Genomic DNA, 27,177 nt, shown 5'->3' with positions numbered 1-27,177 from the left:
TGCAAGTGAGCCACTACATGAAGTTTTTAATATGTAATACAGGAAAGCAAATGTTTAATGAAATAGTGGGAAGAATGAGGGGTGAACTCCCTAGAATTATAGCATATATATACATAATTTTTATAAACAGATGGAACGTTTCATTCCTACTGAATACTTTAAAAACACAAACTAGTAAATAGAATTCAGATCCCACAAGAAGTCCATTTGAGGACTTGATCATTTAGAGTAATAGAGGAGCATTGCCCAACCAAGGGAAATAAACAGAGCCCACACTCGAGGCTCACTGCAGGAAAGTGGAGAGCTGGCAGCCCTTTGAATTCCTCCTCTTTGATCCACAATGAAAAAGGATAATAAGGGTGTGCGTACTCACCCTAGTCTAGTTTTCACTTTCTTCAAGAAAAGAAGCTATGCTGATTCAGGGCTCTAGCTGTGGCCCAGGAGAATTTTGTCCTTATACTCCCCACACATTAAAACAACGATTTAAAAGTTCTCAAGATTTTCTCTCCCTTTCCTTAATTCAATCAATTCTAGTAACAAACGCTTCTTTGTTGCTTGTCACCAAAGTATTTTAAGCACTTTGAATCCTCTCTCGTTTTAGACTTGTTTCTAAAGGAGTCAGATCTGACCTTCAGCTCTTTGTTTTTCTTTCAAAACCTTATTGAACGAGTTGTGCTCCTCTGCATTCACTTCAAGGACACACATTTTCTTTTGTCATGATAACTCTCACAGTGGAATGCCTCAAAACATCAGATACAAAAATAAAACTATCTTTTCCATTTATTATTTTTAATAGCATCCCTTTGGCTGAGTCTCAGATAACCATTCAAAAGGACATGCTAGGGGTCACAATGTAGAAAATGGGGCTAAACCCTTGCAAATTGTAGCTCAGGCAAGAAAAGCGGGAATTCAGGAATGTCCAGTTTATGACTCTCTATTTACACCTTATGCTGCAACAAGGATTGACAGCTGCAGTAGGTCTGGCCTGCTCATTCACAGTGGGCTCTCTTTCCTATAACATTAAATGTAAGCACGTGTTTTGTGATCATGGGTATTGTATAGGAAACCTGCTCTTGCTTCCACCCAAGTCCACAGGAAAACAAAACAGTCTAGGAGCCAGAGCTTTCCTTTCTTCACTTTTATTTAAATGTCAGTGTTTCATGTGGTTGTTTATTAAATCATAATAACACAATAATGCCCAGAGGCTCCAATTAAGACTGGGAAGTCGCTGCAGTGGGATTGTGCAAAGGCAGAGGAAGGGGCTGGGAGTTGGATGGCTCCCCAGTGGCGGGAAGCAGGGGCTGGGAGCTGGCTCCTCTCGGCAGGAGGAGCCTTTTGTTTGCGTGGGAGTTTGATGCTACTTTGGTTTTGGGGTTTTATTCGTTTGGGGTTTCTTTAATGTCAAGACACAGATCAACCAGGAAGACATACAAAGAGGTTTTCTTCAAAGTAGCTGAGGGAATAAAAAGAGTACATGTAGCTGTATATGCTAATTCTTATTAATTAAAGCCAGAGTGCTGTGCTGGAGCTGTGCACAGGCTTTATTAGCTAATATTAAAACAAAGGCTTGATCGCCTTCCACAGAAACTTTGCCTTGGCAAAGCTCTGTTTGCTGAAGAGGAGCTACTCCTCACTTCATACCAGTGTGAACACAGGGTCAGGCCAGGACCCCTCTGAAAAGAATCAAAAGCTGATAACAAAACAAAAGGACAAACAGGAGGCACACAGGGAGGACAGCCCTAAGGAGTGGGATAAGAACAAGCATGTTGCTCTCGGCAGAAAGCAACTGGCAAAAATTAATTGTGTAGTCAGTCTCTGTTCTTTCTGTTTTGTTATAAAACAGGACTTGCTCTTATTATAGAGGGACGGGATGTATTTCAGGAGAAGAATCTGAGCTGGATCGGTGTTATGGCACAAGTACATTTTATGAGGAGATTCAAATGAAAGCAGTGTGGATTTGGTTCACAAGATGGGTGCAGTTGTTCCAGACTTAAAGCATGAGTAAAAGTCCTCTGAGGAAAGCCAGAGGAGGGAATGAAGAAGGGAAGGAAGTTATTAGAGGAAAGCTGGACTGGACCACAATGTGTGGGATTGACACAAACCAGAAATTAATGCCAGAATGCCAGGCCCCAAAGGTGAGGCCTGAAAGCAAAGGAATGAACTACCCAAGAATGTCCAAGAAGGCACAAAGGTGATTAAGTGCTCCTGGTTATAGTGAGGAAAAAGGGTGAAGAGGGCAGTGAAAACTTTTTCTCCTGAAATGGTGAACAGAGAGACCCTGACCTGTGGGTGGAAAGGAGAAACTAAAGATTCCCTGGGAGAGAGTTCTAGAAAGCTGGTAACTTATGAGCATCTTCAGGCTAGAGGTGACCTAAGTCTGGAGAAGAATTTTGGAAACAAGGTCTGAGGTGGGGAAACAGGTCATTGTAAATACTTCACAGAACAGCCATGACCTAAAACCAACTTTTATATGAGAGAGAAAAAGGAGCAGATCAGCTTGAAGGATGACAGAATTAGCAGCAGTGATGGAGAACGGACAAGGAATGGGTTTGCCAACAGAAGATGGGTGCTGTGTTTTGTTTTAGGAATGGAAAAGGTGTGCTAAATAAAAAGTACTGTACAGGATTGGCAGAGGGGAACAGAATGGGTGATGGATCAGAGAAGTAGGTTCAGCCATAGGTGTGTATAGATGATAGAGCACACATACATAGCACCTTGCTTGGGAGACCAAGGAGCATCCTGGAGGTCAGCTGAAGCAGGAAGGAAGATGTTTTTGATAATAAAATATAGCCAGGTACTATCTGAAAAGAACAGAAGGACAGAAAAGACAGGTAAGATAGTGACAGAAGGGCTGAACATTTAAAAAATGATCTGGGAAAATGGGAGTTTTAACTCAAGTCCCCAGTTCTTCATTGTTCTATGCAGAAATTTGAGTTTAATAAAAGCAAAATTTCCAGCTGGCTTCTATGCAAAATTTCCACAGAAGGAACAGGGGAAAGTACCTGCCCATTTCTTATGTGTTGCAAGTGAACAGAATGAACACTATCTCAAGCCTCCTCCTAGTCCTGAGGAAGTCAATAAGAGATAGTTAATGGATAGGTTAGTTGTCACCCTGTCCTGTGCTGGTTTGTTTACTAACATATTGGCACAGAGAAAAACTGAGCTTTACCATACCTCAGCCCAACACAGCTGTGTAAGCTCACAGAGGATCCAGGCTCCAGTCCACTGAAAAAGAGATGTTCACAGCTCAGTGTATTTGACTTCAATGGCTCTTAATTTACATGTTCAGTATTACTCACATTATTAATACTTGGCCTTGGTAATTTTTTTCACCATTCCAGCTCAATATATTTTTAGTTGACTCAATTCTACTCTCCAATTAACATGCAATACCATGCTGCTTCTTCACCCTTAGAATCAATTATGAAAAGTTCTTTTACAAAGATGTAAGAGAACATTTTGGAAAAAAAAGTCTTTTCATAAGAAGTACAGTGTTCCTTTCTGCTAAAGCACTGCACCAGTTTTGTTTTGTTTTTTTAAGATCAATAGCAAAGCAGAATTTAACATGGCACAGTATTTGTCCAAAATCCAGGCAGCAACATTTATCTGTGAAGTTTAAAAATGTGAATTCTTAACAATAGTAAAAGGGAGGAACAAAACTGATAGGCACAATGTAAACGTTTGTTATAAAAACATTTGACATTGGGGGGTAAGGGTATTCAGGACACGGTGATGTAAGGCAATCTTTCTTTAGGTTGCAGCAGCATTTCCAGTACCTCATGACACTGCCCTCCTTATACACCATTACTTTTTTGGGGGATCCTATACAAGGATGTGACTAACAACAGATAGAAAAGAGTATGATCCATGCTTTGCTAGTTGATGCTTTCCTGAAATCATTGAGGTAATTGCAGTAGTCAGAGCTGCAAAATTTTACTCAGTGCTTCCTAATTATTCTATAACCAGGTCTGTTAGCACAATTCATGCATATACACCAGTGAGTTTAGTAATTTTCTTTTTATAGCCTCAATATATTATTCTGAATACAGGTGAACTGACTCAAATGGGTTATTCCTGCTTCACATCCTTTCAAGCTGTCACATTTTAACTCCAGCCAGCAGCTAAGCACCACACAGCCACTCCCCTGGTGGGATGGGGGAGAGAATTGGAAAGGTAAAAGTGAGAAATCTCATCAGAATTTTCTGAGATAAAGACACCTTAATAGGGAAAGCAAAAGCTGTACACGCCAGCAATGCGAAACAAGGAAGTTATTCACTGCTTTCTGTGGGCAGGCAGGTGTTCAGATATCCCCAGGAAAGCAGGGCCCCATCACACCCAACAGTGACTTGGGAAGGCAAATAGCACGACTGTGAATTTCCACTGCCCCCACCCCTTTCCTCTTCCCCAGCTTTATATGCTGGGCATGATGCCACATGAAGTGGAATGCCCCTTTCAGCAGTTGGAGTCCTGACTGGGTCCTCTCCCAACTCCTTAAGTACCCCCAGCCTCCTCATTGGTGGGATAAGAAGGAAAGACCTTGATGCCATGCAAGCACTGTCCAGCAAAAAATGAAAATATCCCTGTACAATCAAAACTGTTCTGGTCACAAATCCAAGACCTATCCTACATCAGCTACTGAAAAGAAAATCAGCTCCACCCCAGCCAAAATCAGCACACCAGTAAAATGTTTAATTCCAGTGATTTTGTTGTCAATTTGCATTACAAAACTTCTTGGATTATTCTTAATTGTCTCATGTCCCTGAAAACATCAATATCATAGAATCCCTTTCTGTAAAAAATACTTGGCCTTACCTAAAGTCCATTTAACCTGCAACTAAAGATTGCAGTTTATTTTCACCCATACTGGTGCTACTGGAAGAGTGTTCTGGAAACTCATTCCTCTGGAGCTTCTAAATCTTCCTTGTATTTCCATTTGGGTGAGGTAACTGACAGTTCCTGTTATCAACATGGTCTTCATCATAAACCAGATCTCCTGAACTTATTTTTCCCTTGTGCTTTTAGGGAAAAATCATAGAATTCAACTAGTAGGAGTAATAACACTTAGATAACAACACTTTAATTTCCTGGGGCTAATTTTTCCTTTTTATATTATTCTAATCAGCTCAGTTACCTTTTTCTATACGGATTCTGGTTTTAATTAATCTTTTCTGAATATGTGGAAGTATATAAAGTATTTTAGAGGAACTTAGCGTTTTGAATGTCTTTTATATTTGGAAATCCACTTCTGTACTGCTGCTGGCAATACCTTTGTAGCTAAGACCTAAGAAACAGATTTGTCCTGTTGAAAGTCAAAGCATGTTGCAGGTTCAGGTCATAATTTCTGGTACAGAAATAAAGTCAGCATAAGTCAGCATCTAAAGAAGCAGAGCTGACCTTCACTGACCTTTGCCTTTCATTCCTATTCCTGTGTATCCTTTCCCTTTGTCCAGCACCATCTAGAGATTCCTATATAGCAAAGCAGACTGAGAAATTTATTCCAATTCCCTTTCAGCTGTTTTTTCCATTTTACAGTTTGTGTACTAATCTCTATTTTTTTCAGCATAAATAATCCCTTCTCACTTGGTACCATACAAACACCTCACTGATATCATGGCAGATAACCACTGCTGCATTTTGCCCACAAAATCTGCAACCACAGCATATGCCTAATACATAACTAAGAAACTTTTGGTGCCCATGTCCAAATTGAAGTGGCATGACACCTCTTAAAGTGAATTTTGTTCATTTGTGGTGAAATGAACAAGGACTAGAAACTGTTCAGCTAATCCGTGGTCTCGTTGACAAACACGACTGGTTAATGAGAAATGAGCCACAGGTGAATTGGGAAGAATATGGTTAGATGGCATAGAAGAAAAGATAAGGACTGTGATATGGATCATGCATCAAACAAATAGGATGTCTCAAGGAAAAGGAAGCAAAGTCAAGATGGTCTACAAAGAGAATGAGAGGAAGACACCAAAAAAACCAAAAACAACAACAACAAAAAAAACCAAAAAAACCCACAAAAAAAACCCCCCAAAAAAACCAACAAAAAATAAAAACAACAAACCAATGGGGAAATGAAGCAATGGCAGAAGGAAGGAGAAGAGAATGCACAAAACCTAAAATTCGGTCCACTATGATATTTCCATCACCATCCCAAAGCAATACACTGAAAGGGTTACTTTCCCACCTCAATCAGGACTCTACAGAGGTCAAAATATTGTCTTGAGTCAGGTCTTGCCTTTTTAACAGGTGTCATGCTTGAAGTAAATATTCAATATAATCTAGCACAATGCCAGCTATGAATAAGATCTCCCACTCCCAATATTAATAAAATTTGTGGGTACTATTTATTTTCAAAAGATGCTTATAATATATAATTTTAAAGGCACCCCATGTAGCACATAATGGGGCACTGCAAATTGGTTATATAATAAGTAAGTAGAAGAACAATATAAACAGTGGTTTGCAGCCTTGACCCTATGGTGTTTCCTGCCACAATGAAAGTAAAAACACATGTTCCCTGACAACCATCAAGCACTTTGTCACTGCTGTTGGACATTTTGCTGCCTTAGGGCTTGTCTACATGCAAAGCTACATTGGTTTGGCTGGGTTTAATTTGCTGCAAAGGGCTGTGTGAATTCTTATTTTGACCTAAATCAGACTTGCTTCAGTTTAGTTCAACAAATTAAAGGTCAGATAAAAGCTAAGTAACTCTGTTGATTAGGACAATCACAGTTCTAATCAATTGCTTACAATTATAGTGCTGCCTGTGCTGGCAAAAGCTGACTTTCTAGTAGCTTATCTTGATGAAGTTTCACCTGATTCCTCAGACTGTCTTAATTAATTTAAATTGTGCTTGAATGGTTCTTAGGATCTAGTGCTACATGGTTAATGTCACCAAGTCTTTGCTTCTTCTGCTGCTGAATACAGAATATATATCTAAAATAATAATTTCAGTGGGGAAGTGCTGGTTATTCTGGAAGTTACTTTTTTTTCCACTACGTCACCCAAACACAGGCACTTCCCAGCATACAAATGATGGCAGAAGCAGGGAACAGAGCACTCCAAACTAAACAGGTGCATCATACATGCACTGACAGACACCTGGGATTTCCTTAATTCAAAACCTGCAAGAGCAATTTTTCCTTAGTCTTGCTGGGTTAAGTGCTTGGTAGGAATATTTAACAGCAGTGCCCAAACACAGGGAAAGCTGTATGTTTAGGGAAATGTAATGGAAATGAAGAATTAAATGAATGGAAAACCAGCCAGCATTATTCCAAAGCAGAGTGTCCACAGAAGTCGTTATACCAGTACACTAATAGTAGGACAATTGTAACACTGTAATAACATCAGTACATTTCCTGAGTCTTGCTGCAGAGAAGCAGAACTTGTCTTAGTTGTACAAAGGCTTGTCAGCATCCTTATTTCCAAGGAAACACTCCAAGTACTTCCTCTTCAGAGGAACAGCCCACAGCAGAGGATTCATTTTCCGATTTTCCAGTATTAATTTTAGGCCAAGGCAACTCAGACAAGCATAAGGCAAATTTCACCTAATCGCTCCAACATTGTCACAAGCTGTCTGTGTCAAAAAACAAATACTTTGCTGAGAAGGAAGGCTCTGCTAGGTCACCCCACCACCTGAAACCTCAGCTACCCCAAGAGCAGCACAACCACAATGCCAGCACAGTCAGATGGGTGTTTAGATTGACTGGGTGCCACTGTGGCTTAATTAACAACATATGCCACACACCAAAGGTGTACAGCAAATCCTGTTTCCAAAGGTGTACAGCAAATCCTGTTTCCAAAGGATGGTAAGGTTTGTGGGTTTTTTTATGTCATCACAGAAAGTCTAGCTTACAATTCAGAACACAATCAAAAACCACCAAAGTGTCAAAACTTTAGGAGGGCATATCTGTAATTTTGTTTTACAAAGACAGCTTGACTTTGCGTCCATGGTTAAATTAACAACATTAGATACAGAAAATCTAAAAGTTATATATATATATATATTGGGGGTTATCAACCTCTGCCAGCTTTCCCACTGCGGTGACCTGTAACACAGTTTGTTTCAATCAGGAAGCTGCACAGGAAAGAGCTGCGCTCTTCCCAGCAGCAGCTTTAGAGTTCTTTGCACCTCTTCCCTCCCTCACCACCCTCCTTAAGCAAGAATGTGCTTTATGCAACTACAGGGAAACCACTCGGTTACGCCGTGACACAGTTCCCGACATCGTGGGGCCTTTCCACGAGTGTCCTTAGCTGTCTCCTCGGACTCCCGCACGCTGCCGGCTCTGCCCTCGCTGTGGAGGCCACTAAAACGGACTTTGCCCCCGATTTCACATACAGACAAGCGCCACGCGGACGCACACCGGCCGCCCGGCTCGCTCGACACTGCGCTATCAGGCGGCAGGGCAGGCCCATGGCCCTCTTTGTGCCCCGCGTCCCAAGGAGACCTGCCGCCCCTCCCCGGGGTCCCGCCACATCCCCCTCCACACCCCAGCCCGCACCCTCCCAGGGGGGATTTAAACCAGAACCCGGAAGCCTACCCTGCCGGCGCAGTGCACGCCGGGAGTTGTAGTGCCAGCTCCCCACAGGCCATCCTGCCTTTGAGCGGCCGGGGACGGGGCGGGGAAACCACGAGTCCCGTGAGCCTCTGCGGCGGGGGGGGCTGGCGTTTGAACCGGCGGCGTTGTTGTTGACGCCATATTGCTGGTGCGGGGGTTACGGCCGGGAGCGCCATCGCCGCCGCCATCGCCGCCGCCCGGGCCCTGCCAACGCCATCGCCCCGCATCGGCCGCCCCGCACCGCGCACCTGGGACCGACGCCGCGCCCCTCGGCACTGCTCGTGCCCCGCCACCGGCCGCGGGCGGAATTTGTCCCGGCCGGGCAGGGCGGAGCGGGCAGGGAGAGCGGAGACCCAGCCGGACTGAACCGGGGTTGCTGCTGCCGCTGCCGGGGCCGCTCCCTAGAGAGAGGCCGGCGGGGAGGCGGCGGAGGCGGCCCTGACGCAGCCGCCCCCTCCTTTCCCTTCCCTCCCCCCTAGCCCACTCCAGACAGCGGGGAAGACGCCTCTGGGCAGGGCCGGCTGCTGCTGCCTCCACCGCTGCCCCTCACTCTGAACCCCCTTGGCCGCTCCGCGCCATGGCTTGCGGCGCCACTTTGAAAAGGACTCTGGATTTCGACCCGCTGCTGAGCCCGGCGTCCCCGAAGCGAAGGCGATGTGCGCCATTGTCAGCCCCGGCCTCAGCCGCCTCCTCCTCCTTCGCCGCCGCTGCCTCCTCCCCGCAGAAGTACCTGCGCATGGAGCCCTCGCCCTTCGGAGAGGTGTCGTCCCGGCTCACCACAGGTGAGGGACGGGCACTCCCTGCACCCGGCAGCCCCCCCGGGGACACTTCGGCGGGGAGGGAGCCGGGAAGGCGGCCGGGAGCGGGGAGGAAGAAGAAGGGGGTTGGGTGAGTCTGGCGTCCCCCTCCAGCCATTTTCTGCCGGGCTGTGCGGCTGGCAGCGGCCGGGGCGATCCCTGCTCGCCTTGGCACCGAGAGACACAATAGAAATGGCCGTTTGCAGCAGGAGAGGAGGGGGAGGAGGAGGAGGGACGGGGAGGAAGAAGGGGGGGCGGGTTGAGCCGCTGCGGGCGGGTGGCCATAGGAAAGGGGTCGGTGAAGGCGGGGGGGTGAGACTGGAGAAGGGGACCCGAGCAGCCTACGGGGTGGGGGTGCTACTGGGGGGGAAGCTCGATCCTAGGAAAGGAGGTGGCCGGCTTTTTTTTTTTTTTTTTCTTTTTTTTTTTTTTTCCCCTCCTGTTCCTGCTCTCCTGGATGTGGCAAGGAGAGCCGCAGGGGCGAGTGGAGCTGCGGAAACGCTGGGGGCGGCAGGGGAGCGGGGGTGTGACCGAGGTGCGGCTGGGGTCGGGAGCCGGCGGGGCCCCAGTCGATCCCTTCCTCGCAGCCATTATCGGTGGGTCGAGGCGGCGGCACCTCCTCCCGTTGCTCAGACATCGGGGGAGGGCGAGGGGGCAGGGCGGGGAGGCCGGCCTGTCATCCATCACCCGCAAAATGCCACTGGGAAAAGGCAAAAGCGGATAAAACAAAGGGGTAATCCCACTTGCCAGCCTCTTAATACGGGCCGTCGTCCCGGATAACCCATTCTGTGGTATCCTTAAAAGTTCCGTAGGGAAACCGAGCGTTAAAAGCGGTTGTGTGCAAGGGTGAGAGTTGCCTTTAGGGCAGATAAAATGGAATCGGGCGGTCTCCTCCTCTCGTCTGGGAGACGCGGGGCAAGAACGAAACCCTTTTACATTCTTAAGGTGCGAGAGATGAGTCAACCGGCGGTCCTAAGAGCTCGAGGTCTGCTTGTGTAATGGTTGTCAATTAAAAACCAGCCGAGTTCTTTTTAGCAGCGAGTAGGGAGAAAAGCAAGGAGTTCATCTTGGCAGGGCTCGGAGGATCGATTGGCCCGTGCCATGCTTAGTCCAGTGGGCAGCTTCCAGCGATGCGCTCCGGGCCGGTGCGGCTCGCGGCCATGAGCGCCTGTAGCGCCGAGGTATGGATGTATCCGTGTCCTTTGTGTGCAGGGAAAAAAAAAAAAAAAAAAAAGGCCCTCTGCAGTTGTTGCAGCAGAATTCCTTCCGCTGTTGTGTTTGGTACTCCCTTTTATTATAAAAGTTGGCTCCAGGTTACCAGGCACTAAGTTTGAATGTTCAAATTGCAATCTACACGTAGGACAGTGCCTTGTTTCAATATTCTTAGTTTGGAAAACGGTACTGTACAGTACATTTTTTTTTAGAGGTTTTAATCAAATAATAAAAAATTGCTGTGGAGGAAATATAGAGGGCCTACAGATTAAAACTTGGCATCAGTGCCTTGATATTTTTTTGAACCTCTAGGAAATGATCTTGAATGAGTCAGCGGTCTGGGATGAGAGTTGTGATGGATGGCACTCCCTGGTACAGTGAGGCATGACATGTACTTTGAAATAGATATTTTAAATGAGACCTAATTTGATTCTTTTAGAGGATAAGTGTTACTTCTTTGCAATGCTTTCTTTTTATTTCTTTAGGGTTTGGAGAGCTTAGGTTATGAATATTTAATATAAATATTGTCTGGTCAGTAAATATGTATTGCTGAAAGGAGGCAAATCAATAAAATTTTCAGAAGAGACAACCTACAGCAGTATTTGAGGTAATACCTAAGCTTCTACCCTGATCATTCTGAAGGGCTTAAAAACTGAGATGTTACTGAAATTGAGCGAATACAGGGCTTTCTATCTCCTGAGAAAATCAGAGGTGCAGGTGGTAAGCCGTGTGACAAGGTGATTTCTGTACAGACAAGGGTGTACTTTATGTATAAAAAATGCATTTAATATAATGAAGAGTGAATGGCAGTAAATCAAAATGTCTCGTACAGCACTTGAATACTCCTAAGCAAAACTTGAAGCATTTATAAGTTGTGCATGTTTACGTGGGTTTTACTTAAAAGCTCCCGCTGGTTTCCATTACAGAAAAAAAAATCTTTTTTTCTGTGCTGGTATAAATGTATCTGTTAGTCAGCTTGCTTAGCTTTTAATTTCAGTTGAAATTAGGGGTATTATCACATTGTGTGTATTTCATTTCGACCCTCACTGAGCAAAATAGAGCTCATCATTTTAAACGGGGCTGTTGAAAGATGGTGTGTGATTCATCTAATTGTGTAAATGTACCTGTGAACTAATAGTTTGCATTTTTCCTGGTAATCACTTGGAAGAATCAGGTGATTTATTCTAGAGCTCTGACTTAGGTTGAGGCCTAGTGTGCTGCAGAAATATATATTGCTTTATATTGACTCTAAAATGAGTTCACATGACTGTTTCTGATGCAGATGTCTGCATTAGGGTCAGATAAATCTTGGTGTACATGTGAAAAGAATTCCAGTCCGATTTAAAAAGTGTTCCCGAGTCACCATTTTGTGTTAGTTTATGTGTTGGGAAATTTATTATCAATAGCCAGAATTCTGACTTGGCTTGGGCTTTTCTCAGCCTGTTTCTGTAATCCTTAGATTTTCAGCACTTAAAAAAGTGTCTGTCTGAATTCTACATAATGAAAATTAATGTTCATATGAAATCAGAGCTCTAGACATTAAGGACCTGATGCTTAGACTTTTAAGTTCATGCTTGAACATTTTTCTTGTATCTGATATTCTGACCTGGTAGTGTTTAACTTCACACAGTGGACACTATATCAGCACCACGACTTCTTACCACATCATTCATCATTTCAAAAATGAATTCTCTGGAAGCAGAATACAGATTGATTGAGGGGTGTGCTGAGAACTGAGAACACAGTGTGGTAGTCAGATGAGAAAACAGCTGTCTGTATGGAGTGGTCATAGACAAATAACCAATGTCTGTTTGAGAGAGGGTAGGCTTATTCAAGATGAAATTTATCTCTCACAAGAGTGTTTTAATATTTTGTGGTTATTTGAACAGCTGTTAGGTCACTTCCAGTTTCTCGGTGAATTTGGCAGCCAAACTGTAATTGTGGCTTTACAGTCTGTACTTTCTGTGGAATTGTGCTTACTGGCTTGAGCATACTCATGAGTGTGTTTCCTAGTTTTTGAATAGCATTGTTTGCATGTAGAATGATGTTTTTTAAAACTGTGTTCACTATAAGCAGTTCAGCTCCTGTTAAATATTTTTCTACTGCTTGAATACTACAGATGAGTTTTAGTTTCATGTAAGTTCTAGCTATAAATGAGACTGTTTTGTGTTATCAGAATATCTACACCTGGGTCTGGATGCTGCCTATGTGTTATGCATAGACTTGTTTGGTTTCCTCTGAAGTCCAAAGGGTGCTTTTCTGTTTCAAAGCTGTTAAATGAATTCAAGGGTGAAAGGAGAAAACATTGGCAATATTATTTCTCTGTTCTCTGCTGGATGTTTTGGAACCATTGTTTGCATTTTTACCCAGATAACAACAGATTGTTCAGGAGTGGGAGAAAAAAAAGAAAAAATAATTAGTCTTAAATTTTTTAAATTCAGAGGCAGGTTAGTTGTTGAAAGCCTGCATGTCTGGACATTTCTGAGATTGCATCTACAGTGGGAAATATGGCTAAAAGAAATTGGAGAGACAGAAGGGACAAATAATGTTGATCTTAAGGATTTAAGTCTCCTAATTCCTGGCACATAGAAGCTCTGAAGAGAGACTTAGATCACAGGGGTTTTTTCCACACTTCATCCAAAACCGGAGGTTAACTTGAAAGACCTTTATGCAGTCAGAAAGGATGAGATAATTTAAAAATCCACCGACTTTAGCACATGCAGTTTTTTTCTCCATCTGAAACATTCAACTGCCTCAACACTTCCCAGCAACTAACTAATGTTGCAAACTAAGAACCCTAGTGGGTGGACCTGTTGAGAACAGGCCTCTCATGAGGGTTTCTTTACAAACAGAAGGTAGATAAATTTGCGTTTAGTATATCCTTTTTTCTTTCACAGAATAGTCTGGAAAAAGATTGATGTAATTGACACAGTTTTTCAAAATTAATGCAAGAAAATGTCTTTGACCTTATTGAATAGGAGGAACTGTTAGTCTTCCCTGTCAGCTGTCCTCCTATGACCTTTGAGTTGCCCTGTTGAGCAAACTGAACTACTTCTATCTGAAACTTGGTCAGGCAGTGGACAAGCATAGGTTTGGCTTTTAAATGAGCAAATCCAGTGGCTTTGGAATGTGACGTATTAGTAGTGCTGCATCTCTTTCTGCTTAATTTCTGTTTTGTTAACTTATCCACATGTGTATTTATTGCTAAATTATCTCAGTGAGATGCCAAGTTTTTCATTCTGCTCCAGTATTGCAGAAGTCATTAGGATTTTTAAAAGCAAAACATTCCCACCCCTTAAAAAAGTCATGTAATGGCTGCATCTGGACTTCATAATTTAATTTATATGAAAAAATTCTCTGTAGATGCCTGTGGTGACTATAAATGTTAAATACACTTGGTCGTAGATGTCATAAAATGTTGAAGCTGGTTTTTTTTTTTTTCCAACGGCAAGTCTGATAAATGCAATGTGACATTTTGTGTGAAGGGAGAGATCTAATTGCTGTGTCTAATACATTTTGCATTGCTTGATTTATTTTTCATTCCTCAATCCCTTGATCAGGACAACTGGGACTTCCTGAAATAACACATTTGCAGAATGAGCTAATTCATATGTGAGCATCTAGCCTGTGGGAGAACCAGAACTTCTGTCAGCCTGGAACCTGGAGTAACTGGATCTCCTGAGGTGGTCTGCTCTGTGCCCCAGTTCGTGGCAATGCTTCTGTCCCGTTCTGTAGCTACAGCCAGTGGCTGTGAGGTGTCAGCTTGTACCCATTCATCGGTGTTTTCTCTCCAGCATAGAGCATGCTCTTCTCTGAGGGGGAACGTGGTTTCCAAAAGTAATATATTCTGTTACTAGGCTCTTAGAGTGCCTGATTGAGAAGCATAAGTGGAGTGGTTGATACCTGAGACCAAAGCAAGAAATAGGAATATTTGGGTTGTTTTAATTTCTGTCTCTGTCAGGGTTCCCCGGTTAAGTAGAAAAAAACCCCCTGAGGAATACCTTTACCCATTGCTCTGCTTCAGTGCTGCCTTTAGGGGCATCTTAAAATAAGCATTGTATGTCAGTAGTCTGGTGGGGAGACCAAAAGTAGGAATGTGGTAACATCACCTAGGTGTTGAATAAGATTGAAGGCTTAATGGAAATGTTACATGTTAATTTGAACTAGGACAGTGGAGCAGTTTTGCTTTAACAGAAGGTGAAATCCGTAAAGACTTATGTCATTGACATCAGGATAGCATTTGATTGATTATTTTGAAGAAATCTCAGGCATGCATCAAGTTTGAATGTATATGTTGAATGGTGACATTGCAAACTGAAACCTGAGCTAAAGGTTCCATTTCAGGCCAGGAAGACTTCTACTCTGATTTCAGTGCATTGAGTCACCTTCCTGTGTGTTTTGCTGAATTTTCCTTCAGCTAAATCAGAGAAGCCAGGAGCTGTGATGAGAGATTGATAGTTTAAAAATCAAGCCCAAAGAAGAAAGTCCTTCAGGTGAAACAGACAGCACCTTCATAGTTGATAAGCAGATATTAAAACGGACAAAATAATTGTTTGCTTGTTAACTTTTCAAAAGCAGATATTAAAACGGACAAAATAATTGTTTGCTTGTTAACTTTTCAAGTTGAACTTCTGTTTCCTTTGTACATAATTTCTAGGTAATTACAGGTCAGGATGAAGTAATTAGATGGCAGAATTTCGAAAAATATTAACTTATCATGAATTAAAGAAAGTAGGATCTTAGTAGAGACTACATCAGTCCTTGGAAATGAATATTTGGCTTTGTAATCCATTATGTGATAATCATATTTCAGATGTAAAGCTTGAACTCTAATTTACCCTGTTCATCCTCTCTTGATTCAGAAATCTTTGTTCTGCAAATGGCATCTCAGGTTCTGAAAGATCTTAATGCAAAATTTAACCTATGTACTCAACTTTATGCTCTCAGTACAGAGCTCTGGATAAAAAAAGAGTATCCATTTCATTATATTCAGGTGTATTTGACTGAATCCCTGATGCCTTTGGTGGTTATGGTGAGACAATAGCAATTTTCATTTGTCAGTCTTAGCCTTGAACCTGAAGGAGAAGGGGGCATAAAACAGGTTCTGTGTAACTGGTGGAGATTCGTAGTCATGTTGAATTTGAAACACTGGGTATGAAGTACTAATTCCTTTTGTGTGTTAGCAGTGTGGCTTTTCTTGCTGCTGCACCAGATTCAGCAAGTCTCATTTTCACTTTCAGCACCTCTGCCTGGAGTTTTCTGCCAAATATCTCAGTGCCTTCAGAGGCAGCTGTAAGCAGCAGGAAGCGCTGGGCACAGGGGCCAGAGTGTAATTACAGAGAAACTGAGAATAGGCCTCACAACACAGTGATGTGTGCTTCATCATATTAAATATATTCCTTTTGTCATCTCAGATCAAATCATTGTCTGATGTGTATCTGATTTGAACTTCAGTGTGTGTACAAAGTGGATGAAAGCTTTTATTGAAGATATCTAGTAAGTTGTAATATATGTAATGCAAGTTCTTACGTAAATTTTATAGTCTTAGGGTGACAGTAGATTTTCTTTAATAAGTGTACTTTCAGATTCTAAATTTTTATATATAAAATAATTTGTTAATTAAAATGTATGTCATTGATTTAAAGGATAATTTGAGCCTCCATACAGAGGCTCATAAATTGTGTTGTGTTTGACATCAGTTCAGAGCACATTTTAATTCAGTTGTGCACTGCAGAGAGAATAGTCAGAACTAATTGGAATCTGGATAAGTTAAAAAACTAAACTTGAAAAAGCAGGAAGACTTTCTGGAAGCAAAAGTAGGTTGGATCTGCTAACTCTTTAAGATTTGCTTAACTAGGTCAGAGTTTTAAAAGTCTTTAAAGTTAGATGTCTGCTGTATAGATCGTGTTCAGAAGTTGTCTGGTTTGCACTACCTTAATATTTCATGCCTTTCTGCAAGTGCTGAGATGCTATAAAAATGTTGTTAATATATTTGTGTGGAATTATGAAACAGAACTGTAAATTGAGAAGTAACTTGGTGCATTTAAGCAGTTTTTCTTAATATATTTAGATGATTTTAATTTGGCATTCAGATTTTCATTTAAAATGAGTCATAAATGTTTGCAGTCTTAACATTTCACTTCACAGAGAAGTCGTTTTAAGTCTAAGATTTTATGCTATTGTGAGTTAATAAGAGTATCTACTTAGTCTTTGCTGATATAAAAATGTGCCTGCTTTATTTGAACATTCCTGGTCTCATCATTCACATGAATAGTCATTGAAAGTTTGCTGCTACGTTAAACTTGCATTTCTTGAATCTTAATCTCCATTTTACAAGTGGTGGAAATTGGAAAGTGTGAAATGAGTCAGTCTCCTTGCCTGCTATCAGCAAGGTACTGAGTACACCTTACAGTCCAGTTTTCAGTTCTGAGCAGTGGGGCCTTAAATATTGTAAGTCAGTCTGAATAGAGGAGTACCATTTAACAAAACAAATTGCAGAAATGCTTAGTAAATATTCAGTCAGTGCTTAAAATTTCAGGCTTTTTTTCTCCTGGTTGCTATTTGTCGTGTAGGCAGTGTCGTGTTTAAATAGCCCTTTCTCTTAAACTTTGCTTAGTTCTATACTTTTAGCTGAAGTCATAGTAGTGCTACCTGTTAAAGTGATTTTGTCAGGTTGGGGATCTCCCAGTATCTGTTAGTAGTTTTTCTTGAGATTTTTGATCTTAACAGCAAGATTTGAAGGTGGCAATTTAAGAAGTGTTGCTAAATTAGAAGTAGATGAAATTGCTGTAATATCATTGAGACTTCTTGGCCACAATTCAGTATAATTTGGAATAGAATCATGTATCTTGGGTGCACAAATCTTAATTTGCTATCCTGGTTGTTACTGTTTTCCCAAAATCTACACCATTCTGGCTGGTGTTTTAACATTTTCTGTAAATTATTCCTTGTTTAATTTCCATTGTTTGTTAGGACTGAATGGGGACATGGCATATGACTGTTGATTTAACTCTTGCAGTTTTATCAGTTGACCAGAGTCTGTTTACTTTTTTTTGTCCTTAATGATTTTGATGATTAATGTGGTTTGAGAATGTTTCTACAATAAAGATAAAAGAAAGGAGAACTATAGAAAATACTTTTATCTGAGTTATTACACCTGAAATTTGGCTGATATTTTTTGCAGTTCACATGGAGTTGGAAAAGCATGGCCAGGACAAAGTAGTCATAGCAAAGGAGGGTCATGGTCTGTTATGTTTTTCAGTTAATACAAATGCAGTGTGAATATGTGCAGTCGTGTTTCTTAGAGTGTAAACATGCTTTAGGACAGATGAGTTTGGTTCCCATTCAAAATTACACTGTATGACTTGAGCCAGAACAGCACTTGATTTTGACAAGTGTTGTTCTACCACCATAGTGCCATTGAGTGTAAATACTGTTAGGCCATTCTCTGACTGATGTGGGCATGCACATGACTAACTCTACATGGGATTCTGTTTAATTTTGGAAGCCTGACTGCATCTTGATTTAACATGGTTTATGTACTTTGGTGTTGTAGAGTAGGAATGTGTGTATCTTGTCCTACAGAAAGTATGAATCCTCCATCCCCCCAGCACCCCTTTCTTGTGATTCCTTCTCTTAATTTACCTGCTGTGCTTTTTTATTACTGTTTTATTGCTGTCTTCTGCATTTGCTGCTTCTTTGAACCATATTAGACCTTAGAGAGTTGAACATTTTGCAGCTGCAGGCATGGGACTGAAAAGGTATCAATGGACAAAATCAAAGAAGCTCCTTTGCTGACACTCCTGTTGACTCAGATTCTCTCCTTTTATAAATTGGAAATCTCTAGACTGACTCATGAAAATGCACAATGTCAGTATTTGAACATCTGAGCTGAGAATTGGTGTTTGTTTCCACTTGGTCTAGCAGAGGCTTCAGCCACTGGCTGAAGAAGGTGGGAGCTGAAGTTGCCTGCATCACATGGTTCCTGATTAGAAATGTTCAGATATGGAACCTCAGTAGCATATGAATTACAAACATGAAATTTGGTTTAAGTTTTCATGGTGTTGTACTGGCAAGATGTGATAGAGATAGGAAGGTTCTGAGTGGAGTCCTTTGTTACTCTGACATGATCCTGTAGATTTATATGCACCTGAGTTTTGGAAAGTTGTCTTTGCTAAAAAGTCTAGTAGTGTCAGTGGAAGCCAATTGTGCAGATAATCTTTTTCTTAATGCATTTGAGCATTTAAAAGTAAGAGCTCTCATAAAGGATGAGAGTCTTTGGAAATTTCCTTATGGAAAGGTGTTACGTGAAGAGTAGAAAATAAAGTTATTTTCTTGAATATTTTACACTGCCAGAGGATATACAGTTAGGCCACTGATGCACTTGAGAGCCATCTGGTGTATGGAATTTCATACCAAATGTGTGAGAGAAGGCACAAAGGATTAGTAGTTGCAAGGATTCATTTCTCAGTGGAAATGAGATTATTAAAATAACTTGCTGTACTTTTTTCATTGCAATCAAAGGCTGCACTACATACTACCATAGTCCTTCAAAAGAGACTGCTGATCCATCCACTATATTTTATTTGGATAAATTTGAGGCTGTCAAAAATGTTGTGGAAAGCTTTTGTATTTTTCCTGTCAGCTTTCAATTTTTTGATATTTTAAGCAGTAGGTGCTTTATGCATATTGTATAAATTGTGTTTTCCTCTTCACTGTGCTGTCTGTTGGCCACTCAACCTACAGAGAGGAATGGCAATTCATATGGATGTTTTATTCTAGTCTCTTGTTGTATGAGTGATAAATGCTGTGTGGGGATGAAAGACTGAATTAAAGATTAAATATATATGAAACAAAGATAATTAATACTAGTGCAAGTTTTCTAGCCAAATTTTTATCCATGCACATGGTATTGTTCCTAAATTTTGGGCTGCTGGGGTTTTTTTTTGTTAGCAGTACTCTGGTGCCAATACTTAACTAAAAACATTTTTACTGGTGTTCTCCTGGTGAAAACAGTCTAGGTTACCTTTCTTTTAATTATTTTAATGATTTTATGTCTTTGGTGAAACATTGCAGATTTTGCAGATCATGTTTTAAGAGTTTGTATATCTTTTATCATCTGTTATTTATCTGCAGCATTTGATGTTTGAGTGGAAATCAAGTGAAATGTAAAGATAATTATTTTAGGGGTTTTTTGTTTCTTTTTTTCTTCTTTTTAGAACAAATTCTGTATAACATAAAACAGGAGTACAAACGCATGCAGAAGAGAAGACATTTAGAAAATAGCTTCCAGCAGACAGATCCTTGTTGTTCTACTGATGCACAGCCACATGCATTTCTCCTTACTGGACCAGCTTTGCCAGGTACCCAGATAATTCTGTGTAATTTTCCTACGTTTAGACTCTGCTTGTGTAAACAATTTTTTCTAGTTACTTGGTGTTTTATATTTTTACCCTCTCACCAGCTATTGTTTTTTTGGACATAAATTGTGTGTAATTCTGCTAGATTCTCTTACTCTGTCAGATTCCCTTTGAGTAAATAGTTTTCCCTGTTACCTGTTGTGGTATGACACATTCCCACTAGTTACTCCTGCTTCTTTTTTGGCAATAATGGCATTGGTCTGGAAGATGGTAGCTTTTCACTTTAAGAATTGGTTGTAAAAAAACCTGGTAATATTTTCAGGAAGCCATCCTGCCTACTCTGTCCCCGAGACTGTAATAGGCTTTTGCAAGGCAGCTGTCTCGGCACCAATACACTGTACTATAATTTTTTATATAAAATAGAGGCTTAAATTTCTTTGTGGCAACTGCCATGTCAGTGGTGTTCACAGTGTTTGTGTAACACTTTTGGAGTTTTAGTAGCTGTGTGCATTGTCCACTACAGATGTCTTCCTTCTGAGCATCCAGTTCTACTTCAGTAGTAATTAGGAGGATCAAATAGCAGAGAAAGTATTCTTCAAATGCTTTGTAAAGTTCCTTTAATGTAAAAGATACGAAAAAACCTGATTATGAAAAACTGGTTCTGTTCTACCTGTAATAGTAAATTGATATGCCCAAATATTTGCTGTTAGGTACTTCATCTGCAGCATCATCACCATTGAAAAAAGAACAGCCCCTGTTTACTCTCAGACAAGTTGGAATGATCTGTGAACGTTTGCTGAAAGAGCGTGAAGAGAAAATCCGTGAAGAGTATGAAGAAATTTTGACCACAAAACTTGCAGGTATCTTGCAGTCCAGAATAATATATGTCAGAGTGCACTTGAAAGCTTAAAACTTTTCTTACTTCTGTGTATGTTTTTTGCTCACCTAATCTGATGAAGGTATGGGGTTGCATGCATGACAGAAAAAATGGTGTTTACTCTCTTTGATAGGTTTTTTCCTTCTGTGCTGCTTTGGATAGAAAGTATGACTCTTAGTTACTACTATGCAGTGCATACAGTGATTTTATTTCAGTTAGAACTTTCTCTTGCTATTGTGTCTGAATTGACAGGTTCCCCTTTTTTTTTTTTTTTATTCTTTTTTTCTTTTTTTATTTCTTTTCCTCCAGAAAGACTGCCTTTAGAGCACTTTTTGAAGGACTGTTTTTTTGTTTTGTTTTTTCCTGCTTGGGAACTGACTTCCTTTTTCTGGAATTCGGCAAGATGACAATACCTAAGATTTCCCTTTCTCTTCCCAGTACTTGCCATCACACTGCTGCCATCAGTGTTTGGTATCTGCTTGAGAATCAACTGGAGTTCGACTGTTTTTCTGATGTTCCATGTTGAATTCTTGTATTTCACTATTCAGCTGAAATTCTTGGCATCTGATGCCAGCTTATCTTTCCATAAAGATCATGCTAATGTCAGCATTGTAAATATGACCCTTCTTCAGTTTTTGAGATCCTTTACTTCTAAGCCTCTTGCCTAGTATTTGAGCACCTTAATTCTTATGCATTCAGAGGTAGGTGCTTTGGAGTCTAATTTAATATTTAGTGTGATGATAATGAAAATCTGAGCACACTGTTCTGCATACTTGCTTTTGAATACCTACTGCTGTTCTGCTTCCCACCTTAAAACATCAGTGGCAGGTCTCTTCAGGTGGGAATAAAACCTTTTTCAGGCATACACATGCAGAAAGTCACCACGCTTGTGGGTTGCTTGTGGTAGTATTGTCACTGCATCTGAGATTCTGTTAATGTTCTACACTTGATGATCTGCCATTTCTGTGTAAGAAATTGTTACAGTTCTATGTCCCTCTTAAATCTGCATCTATTTAAAACTATAACTAGAACCATGAATACTTCTGCTGCTTTGGGCCTAGTGTTCCATTTCAGTGTTTTTCTTCATCAGGCTTCACCCTGATGAATTAGGGCTCTACAGAACTTTTTCTCCCAATTCATATATGTTAGGAGTTAGGTAATTTCTTCTATTTTCTTAAATTCATTTCATTTAACAGGGTAAATAATCATTTGAAGACCAGATAGATTTACAATTGTTCTAGGCAAGTTTTGGAGTACAAGCTTGTAGTTCTTAACAAACAGGAAGCCCCTCTGTCAAGTTTTTTACATGTACTGTGTATCTCAGTCCAAAGGGAGCATTCTTGGGTTTTGGGTTTTTTTTGGGAAAGGGAGGAGATTAAATTCTATCTGGGAATTGTGGTTAAGTGAGATGATTTAGGTTTACTTATTCTTACCGTGGTGCTCACCAGAAGAGCAATTAGGAAGATCATGTTACTGCATCATGTATATTAAGCCACTAATACATTTTCAACATTATATGTTGAACATTATATTTAAAGACTGACAAAAGAAGTTAGAAATTCCTTACATAGAAGGCCAGTTATGGTTGTCTGCTGACAGAATGGTTATATCCTTTTCTAAACTTTGTGCAGTAAGGTGATACTCTTTGCTACAGAAGTGAAGTTAAAGGAAATTCCATAACAAATCTCAATTGAATAGCTTCTTTCAGGTGACTTAACTGAATGTTTGCATCTTGGGTATTTTCTGAATCAGAGTTGTCATGTAGGTACTTAGCCAGATACTGCCTATTCTTTCCTTCTTTCATGTTCTTTGCAAGCAGAGCTGCTTTTCATGCAGAGAAAGTGTTTGGTAAAAGGAAAACTCAGATCATTGTAATGCCCTGATTTCTCTTCCTGCCTCTGTTACCTGAAACCGCTGTGTTAGCGCAAACTTGGTTTTGCAAGAGCATTAGCAAAGACTAGCTTGAAAGGTTTTAAAGAGTGTGAAAAACAGCCTTTTATAGTATCATTATTGTATTTGGATTCATCTCATGTAGCCACCTGACTTAAAATAGTTGGGATGTATATGACACAGTGATGTGAGTATTTGTGCAGTGTTCACTTAAATTTTCAAGTAGTTCACTGTAGGCTGCTCCTACCTTTGGACTGCTTAACTTCTGAATCTGAATGTCACAAGAAAGGGGCTTTTTAGTAACTGGATTTTTTAAAAATTTGCAAAGCTGTAGTTCTAACAGAAATAATGTTACAAAGCAGCCATGTGTGTTGACTTCCACCTTTAAAGAAGAACATTTGCAAGTTCAATTTTGGCCTTTAATAAATACTTGTGGGAAAAGTTCTAGTTGCTGTTATATTTTGAAATGGTTTCAGTGCACTAGATCCTTCAGTCTGCTCTTTGTGTTATTTTGTTGTTTGGCTGAAGTCGTCGTGTGGCTGCTGAAAAGGTGCTGGTCAGAACTGCAGTGAAGCAGGTGCTGCCTGTGGCAGAGGGGAGCTGGCTGCTGTGACTGCAGGCCCCCTTGGTCAGGGATGAATGTCCTTAGATCTTTGGGTCCTCTCCGTACTTTGGGCTGCTGCTGCACTGCTTGCTGATTACTGATACCCTGTTTACTTCAAAGGTGAAGCTCATCCCTGCAAGAGGATGGGGACTTTATTGGGGCAAACCTGTGGGACTAGGAACCACTACAAATCTAACTGCATTTTTGGTTGAAGATTGCCTTCTTTGACCTTGCCCTTTTCTCAGAAAACCCCACATTGCTGCACATGTATTTTTCCACAAGGGAGGAAGGGGAATGGAGAGGAGCGGCATCTGGTAGATATTACTCTCCTTGTTCAATTTCCTAATTCTGAAAGGTGATATCCTGCTGATGAGTGCAGTATTAAAACTGAATAAAATATTGTTAATGTATTTGTATGTATGTGTGTATAGAAAGAGAGTAACCTTTCTGGGAAATAACAGTGCTTAGTTCAAAGCCAAGTATGTTTCATATCAAAATTTAATTTCAGATGACAATAACCATTTTCATGCAGTCCACAGTCAACTATATGTCTCCCATAGTAGCTACTTTTGTGATTGGAATTACTCAAAACTTAGTGACTTAGGATTCATCCTTTAGTTTCTTGTTTGCTCTTGATTTTCTGGCATTCAACAAATAGAATTTCTGACTCTGTAGCAAATCCCTTTCCTGTACTTTTGTGTTTCCATTTTATTAAATTAATTTTCTTGCATATGGTAGTGGTAGCAGCAGACAAATTATGTTTCCAGCCCTAGCACTGACCTTTATGCTGTGTTTTCCTTAACTACCCTGCCTGCATTATAGATCTGTAAAATGGGCACTTCATTTCTTCAAAATATGGTGTGTGATACTTAGCCAGGTGTGAGGTATATTGAGGTCTTCCTTATGTACAGCATAATTTTCTTTGAGTTTACTGCCATATTCCTCATTTACAGAAGTTTGTAAGGAAGAGCCTTTTAATTAAAGGGACATTGACTGAATTGTTCTGGAGGATAAAAAGGAAATAGCAGCTACAAACTGTATTAAGTTATTTAGAACTACTGCTATTTGGGGACGTGCTTAACTTGTATGATTTCTGAGTGTAAAGAAATAATTTCTGAGTATTTCTGAGTATTTTTCTGCTGATTTAAGCTTAATACTCGTATTTGTAATGCTTCATCCTTGCAGAACAATATGACGCATTTGTGAAGTTCACGCATGATCAGATCATGCGACGATATGGAGAACAGCCTGCCAGTTGTGAGTATCTCTTTCTTCTGGTCCCTGGAGCAGCATTGAATTACCAAATGTTCAATAATTTAAATGGCCATTGTTTGCTGTTGAGCTGCTAAGCCCCAAGGTAAAATAGTCGAAATTGAGAATATGGAATATTGAAGTTGAAAAGGTGGTGTGAGAGAAAATGCAGCTTGTGTTTAAAACATCTGCAACTGGTTTCCCATAGCATGCTGGGGTTTTAGTCTTGAAACCAGTTTTGATGCTACCATAGTAGAAGGTTTGCACAGAGCTGATGCTTGGTACTGCTGTCATTGACCCTTTTTTTTTTCTCTTTCCAGATGTTTCATGAATCACACTTTCTGCATATGTGGGCTGCCCTATACACCCTGTTTTGTTGTTGCAAGCTATCCCAGTAAAGACTTGCAGCAATGCCATATTTTTTCCCCCCTGTGAACACAGGTTATTTCAAGCTTTTGTCAGTGGCAACCACTCTTATGCAGCAACTGGTTTTGGAGTGCTCCCTGATGTCAGTACCACCTGGATGTGGACCTTTGCTACCTGTAATAATACCAGTGGCCTCATTTGCTGTATCATTACGATTTGGCTTCTTATGTTAATAAGTTTGAAAAAGTAAAGGATTAAAGCTGGTGTTCTAGAAGTTGCCCTTCACTGGTTGTGTAAATAAAAATGTAGAATGACACTTCTGACTGAAGTTAGTGTGGTTTTCATAACTGTGCACTACAACAGAGCTGTAATCACAGTTAAGTTAGAATGTAATCCCAGGACAATTTTAAGCAAATAGCCCACAGTACTGCCTGTGAAATAGTGAAGGAGGGCATTTCTGTATTCCATGACTTTTTTGGGGGTTAAGAATGGGTTTATATGATTTCTCATTTTTGTAGTTTTTATTTATTCTATCAGTCTTTAACAAATGTTTATTGCTGCAATTTTTCAGTGTATCATTGTTTTACTGCCCTTGTAGTACTGGAATTTAGTTGGAAGAATAAAACATTTACTTCTAATCTGTTTGTTTTTAATATACAGGTGGAACTTTGCTGTGTATGAATAAACTTAAATCTGAGTGTTTAAATGAAAACTTTATTTTCTAGCAATAGCAGGGGGGGTCAGTTTTAGATCAGGAGAAGGAGGTGGATTAAAATCTCAGGTCATTCTTCAGAGGCAGAGAAATCTTCCATAGATCATCTATATTGTTTCATGTTGAGGAAGATAAATGTTTTCATGTTTGGTACAGAACAGACACAAAACTGGTGATGTAACTTGCTGCAGATTACTCAAACAGCAGCTGCACTTGCCTTCCTTCAGATTCCAGTGACACATTAAAGGAAATGTGTTCATGAGGTGGAGCAGGAGCGTGTAGAGTAAGCTGGAACAGTGTAGGTATTGCAAGGTGTGTAATGCCTGTTGAGGGTTGAGAGCCTTGTTGGATGCATTCAGCTGTTGACAGATTGCTGTGTTGCTGCTGGCTGCTGCTGTCTGGGCACTGCTGGGTCTGAATCACTGCAAAGTTCCTACATGGCAAGTCCAGATCTGTGTGTTGTGGGGTGGAGGTATTGCTACCAAAGGCCTTCAGTTACCTACTTTGGGGACAAGAAAGCAGTTTCAAAGTAATTGATTATAAACTGCTGTCTTCTGTAACTTAACTGTCAGCTTCTGGGTAAATGGAAGTCTGCTCTGTGATAGATCTCTGTCCCATCTCAGATCAACAGAGGAGTTTGAGTTGAAGCTGGTAGATGAACTTGGTAGTTGGCTCATGATTACTTAAGGTATCAGAGAAGCCTTGTGATGAGTTCTGCTTCTTGGTCAACTCACTTGGGAGTGGGATTGAAGGCTCAGAAATGGACATGTTGCCACAGTATCAGAGTATTTTCTGCTCACTGTCCTGAAACCTATCTTGCCTAAATATTTGGGTTATTTCTACTTTATTTTCAGAATCCCAGAAATGAGGAATCTCGGCTATACTCCCCTCTCAGGTCTCCTGTCACTGAAGATAAACTATCAAGGGCTGTAATTTCTGTTGTCTGCCTTGGAGTCTTCAGTCCCTCTCCTTCCTGCTCCTCACTTTTTGACCTCATTTTATTAAGTTGCCCAGGCTAAGAAAATCACTGCTTCTAAGTGGACCACCATGCAAATTCTGGCATCCTCATACATCTCATGTATTTACTGTGTTTTTATCTTTTCCTTTGGGATCTTAAGATTAATGAATAAGCAGTGATGTCATGCTAGCAACCAGCCACTCCTGCACTGCTCCAAATTGATGCATAATAAGCAGTGTTGTGGCAGATGGAAAGAATGGCACCATGGGTGCTGATGTATAACAGCTGTGGTATGCTTAAGTTGTGCCTGGTTTGGAAATGAAGTTGCATTCTTTGAAATTTTTCATTTTTTATGCTGCTGCTTGTTCTGTCTTGGACTTCAAACTGGCTCCTTTTGCTAATCTCAGTGCCAGTATCTGGTGTGATGAATCACACATGAAAGGCCTGTTCTTACAAGAGACATACTCTTCAGGAGGAAAATGGCTGGCAGCTTGATGGCTGTTGAAAAAATTAGGGAAATTGGGGGACTGTGAGGATCTGATTGCTGCTTGAAAACAAACCTGCTTTGCAGAGCCTTTCCAAAG

The 27,177-nt window shown here is 40.7% G+C and overlaps 2 protein-coding genes across 3 annotated transcripts; one reads left to right on the top strand and one right to left on the bottom strand.

Moving 5' to 3' along the window:
- Positions 1 to 1,123: 1,123 nt before the first annotated feature.
- Positions 1,124 to 9,106, bottom strand: LOC306812589 (uncharacterized protein). Its single transcript, XM_079327330.1, has 4 exons — positions 8,550 to 9,106; positions 3,175 to 3,225; positions 2,708 to 2,801; positions 1,124 to 1,690 (listed from the first exon to the last, which is right to left on the bottom strand). The coding sequence occupies exons 1-4, from the start codon at positions 8,706 to 8,708 to the stop codon at positions 1,545 to 1,547; spliced, it is 450 nt and encodes a 149-aa protein (XP_079183456.1). The 5' UTR covers positions 8,709 to 9,106; the 3' UTR covers positions 1,124 to 1,544.
- On the top strand, positions 8,617 to 25,561 carry AKIRIN2 (akirin 2). 2 transcript variants are annotated; one of them, XM_079327283.1, is made up of 5 exons: positions 8,617 to 9,349; positions 19,795 to 19,938; positions 20,646 to 20,795; positions 24,492 to 24,563; positions 24,878 to 25,561. In XM_079327283.1, the coding sequence occupies exons 1-5, from the start codon at positions 9,145 to 9,147 to the stop codon at positions 24,886 to 24,888; spliced, it is 582 nt and encodes a 193-aa protein (XP_079183409.1). In that variant the 5' UTR covers positions 8,617 to 9,144; the 3' UTR covers positions 24,889 to 25,561. The 2 variants fall into 2 exon arrangements, with proteins under 2 accessions (XP_079183409.1, XP_079183410.1); XM_079327284.1 differs by having other exon boundaries at positions 8,682 to 9,349; positions 20,661 to 20,795.
- The last annotated feature ends 1,616 nt before the right edge of the window (positions 25,562 to 27,177 follow it).

The sequence above is a fragment of the Erithacus rubecula genome (assembly GCF_903797595.1).
Source record: "Erithacus rubecula genome assembly, chromosome: 2".
Lineage (NCBI taxonomy): Eukaryota > Metazoa > Chordata > Aves > Passeriformes > Muscicapidae > Erithacus > Erithacus rubecula.
The sequence above is the reverse complement of the archived record's forward strand: the minus strand, read 5'-3'. Positions and strand labels throughout refer to the sequence as shown.

Bases quoted from the DNA above. Each gene is read 5' to 3' on its own strand.
- LOC306812589 (XM_079327330.1), bottom strand. From the start codon at position 8,708: ATGGCGTCAACAACAACGCCGCCGGTTCAAACGCCAGCCCCCCCCGCC. The intron at 3,226-8,549 runs GTAGGCTTCCGG...TCTCTTTTTCAG, and splicing joins GCGTGCACTGCGCCGGCAGG to TGGACTGGAGCCTGGATCCT. The intron at 2,802-3,174 runs GTATGGTAAAGC...TGTTCTTTTCAG, and splicing joins CACAGCTGTGTTGGGCTGAG to ATAGTACCTGGCTATATTTT.
- AKIRIN2 (XM_079327283.1), top strand. From the start codon at position 9,145: ATGGCTTGCGGCGCCACTTTGAAAAGGACTCTGGATTTCGACCCGCTG. The intron at 19,939-20,645 runs GTACCCAGATAA...ATTTGCTGTTAG, and splicing joins TACTGGACCAGCTTTGCCAG to GTACTTCATCTGCAGCATCA. The intron at 20,796-24,491 runs GTATCTTGCAGT...TCATCCTTGCAG, and splicing joins TTTGACCACAAAACTTGCAG to AACAATATGACGCATTTGTG.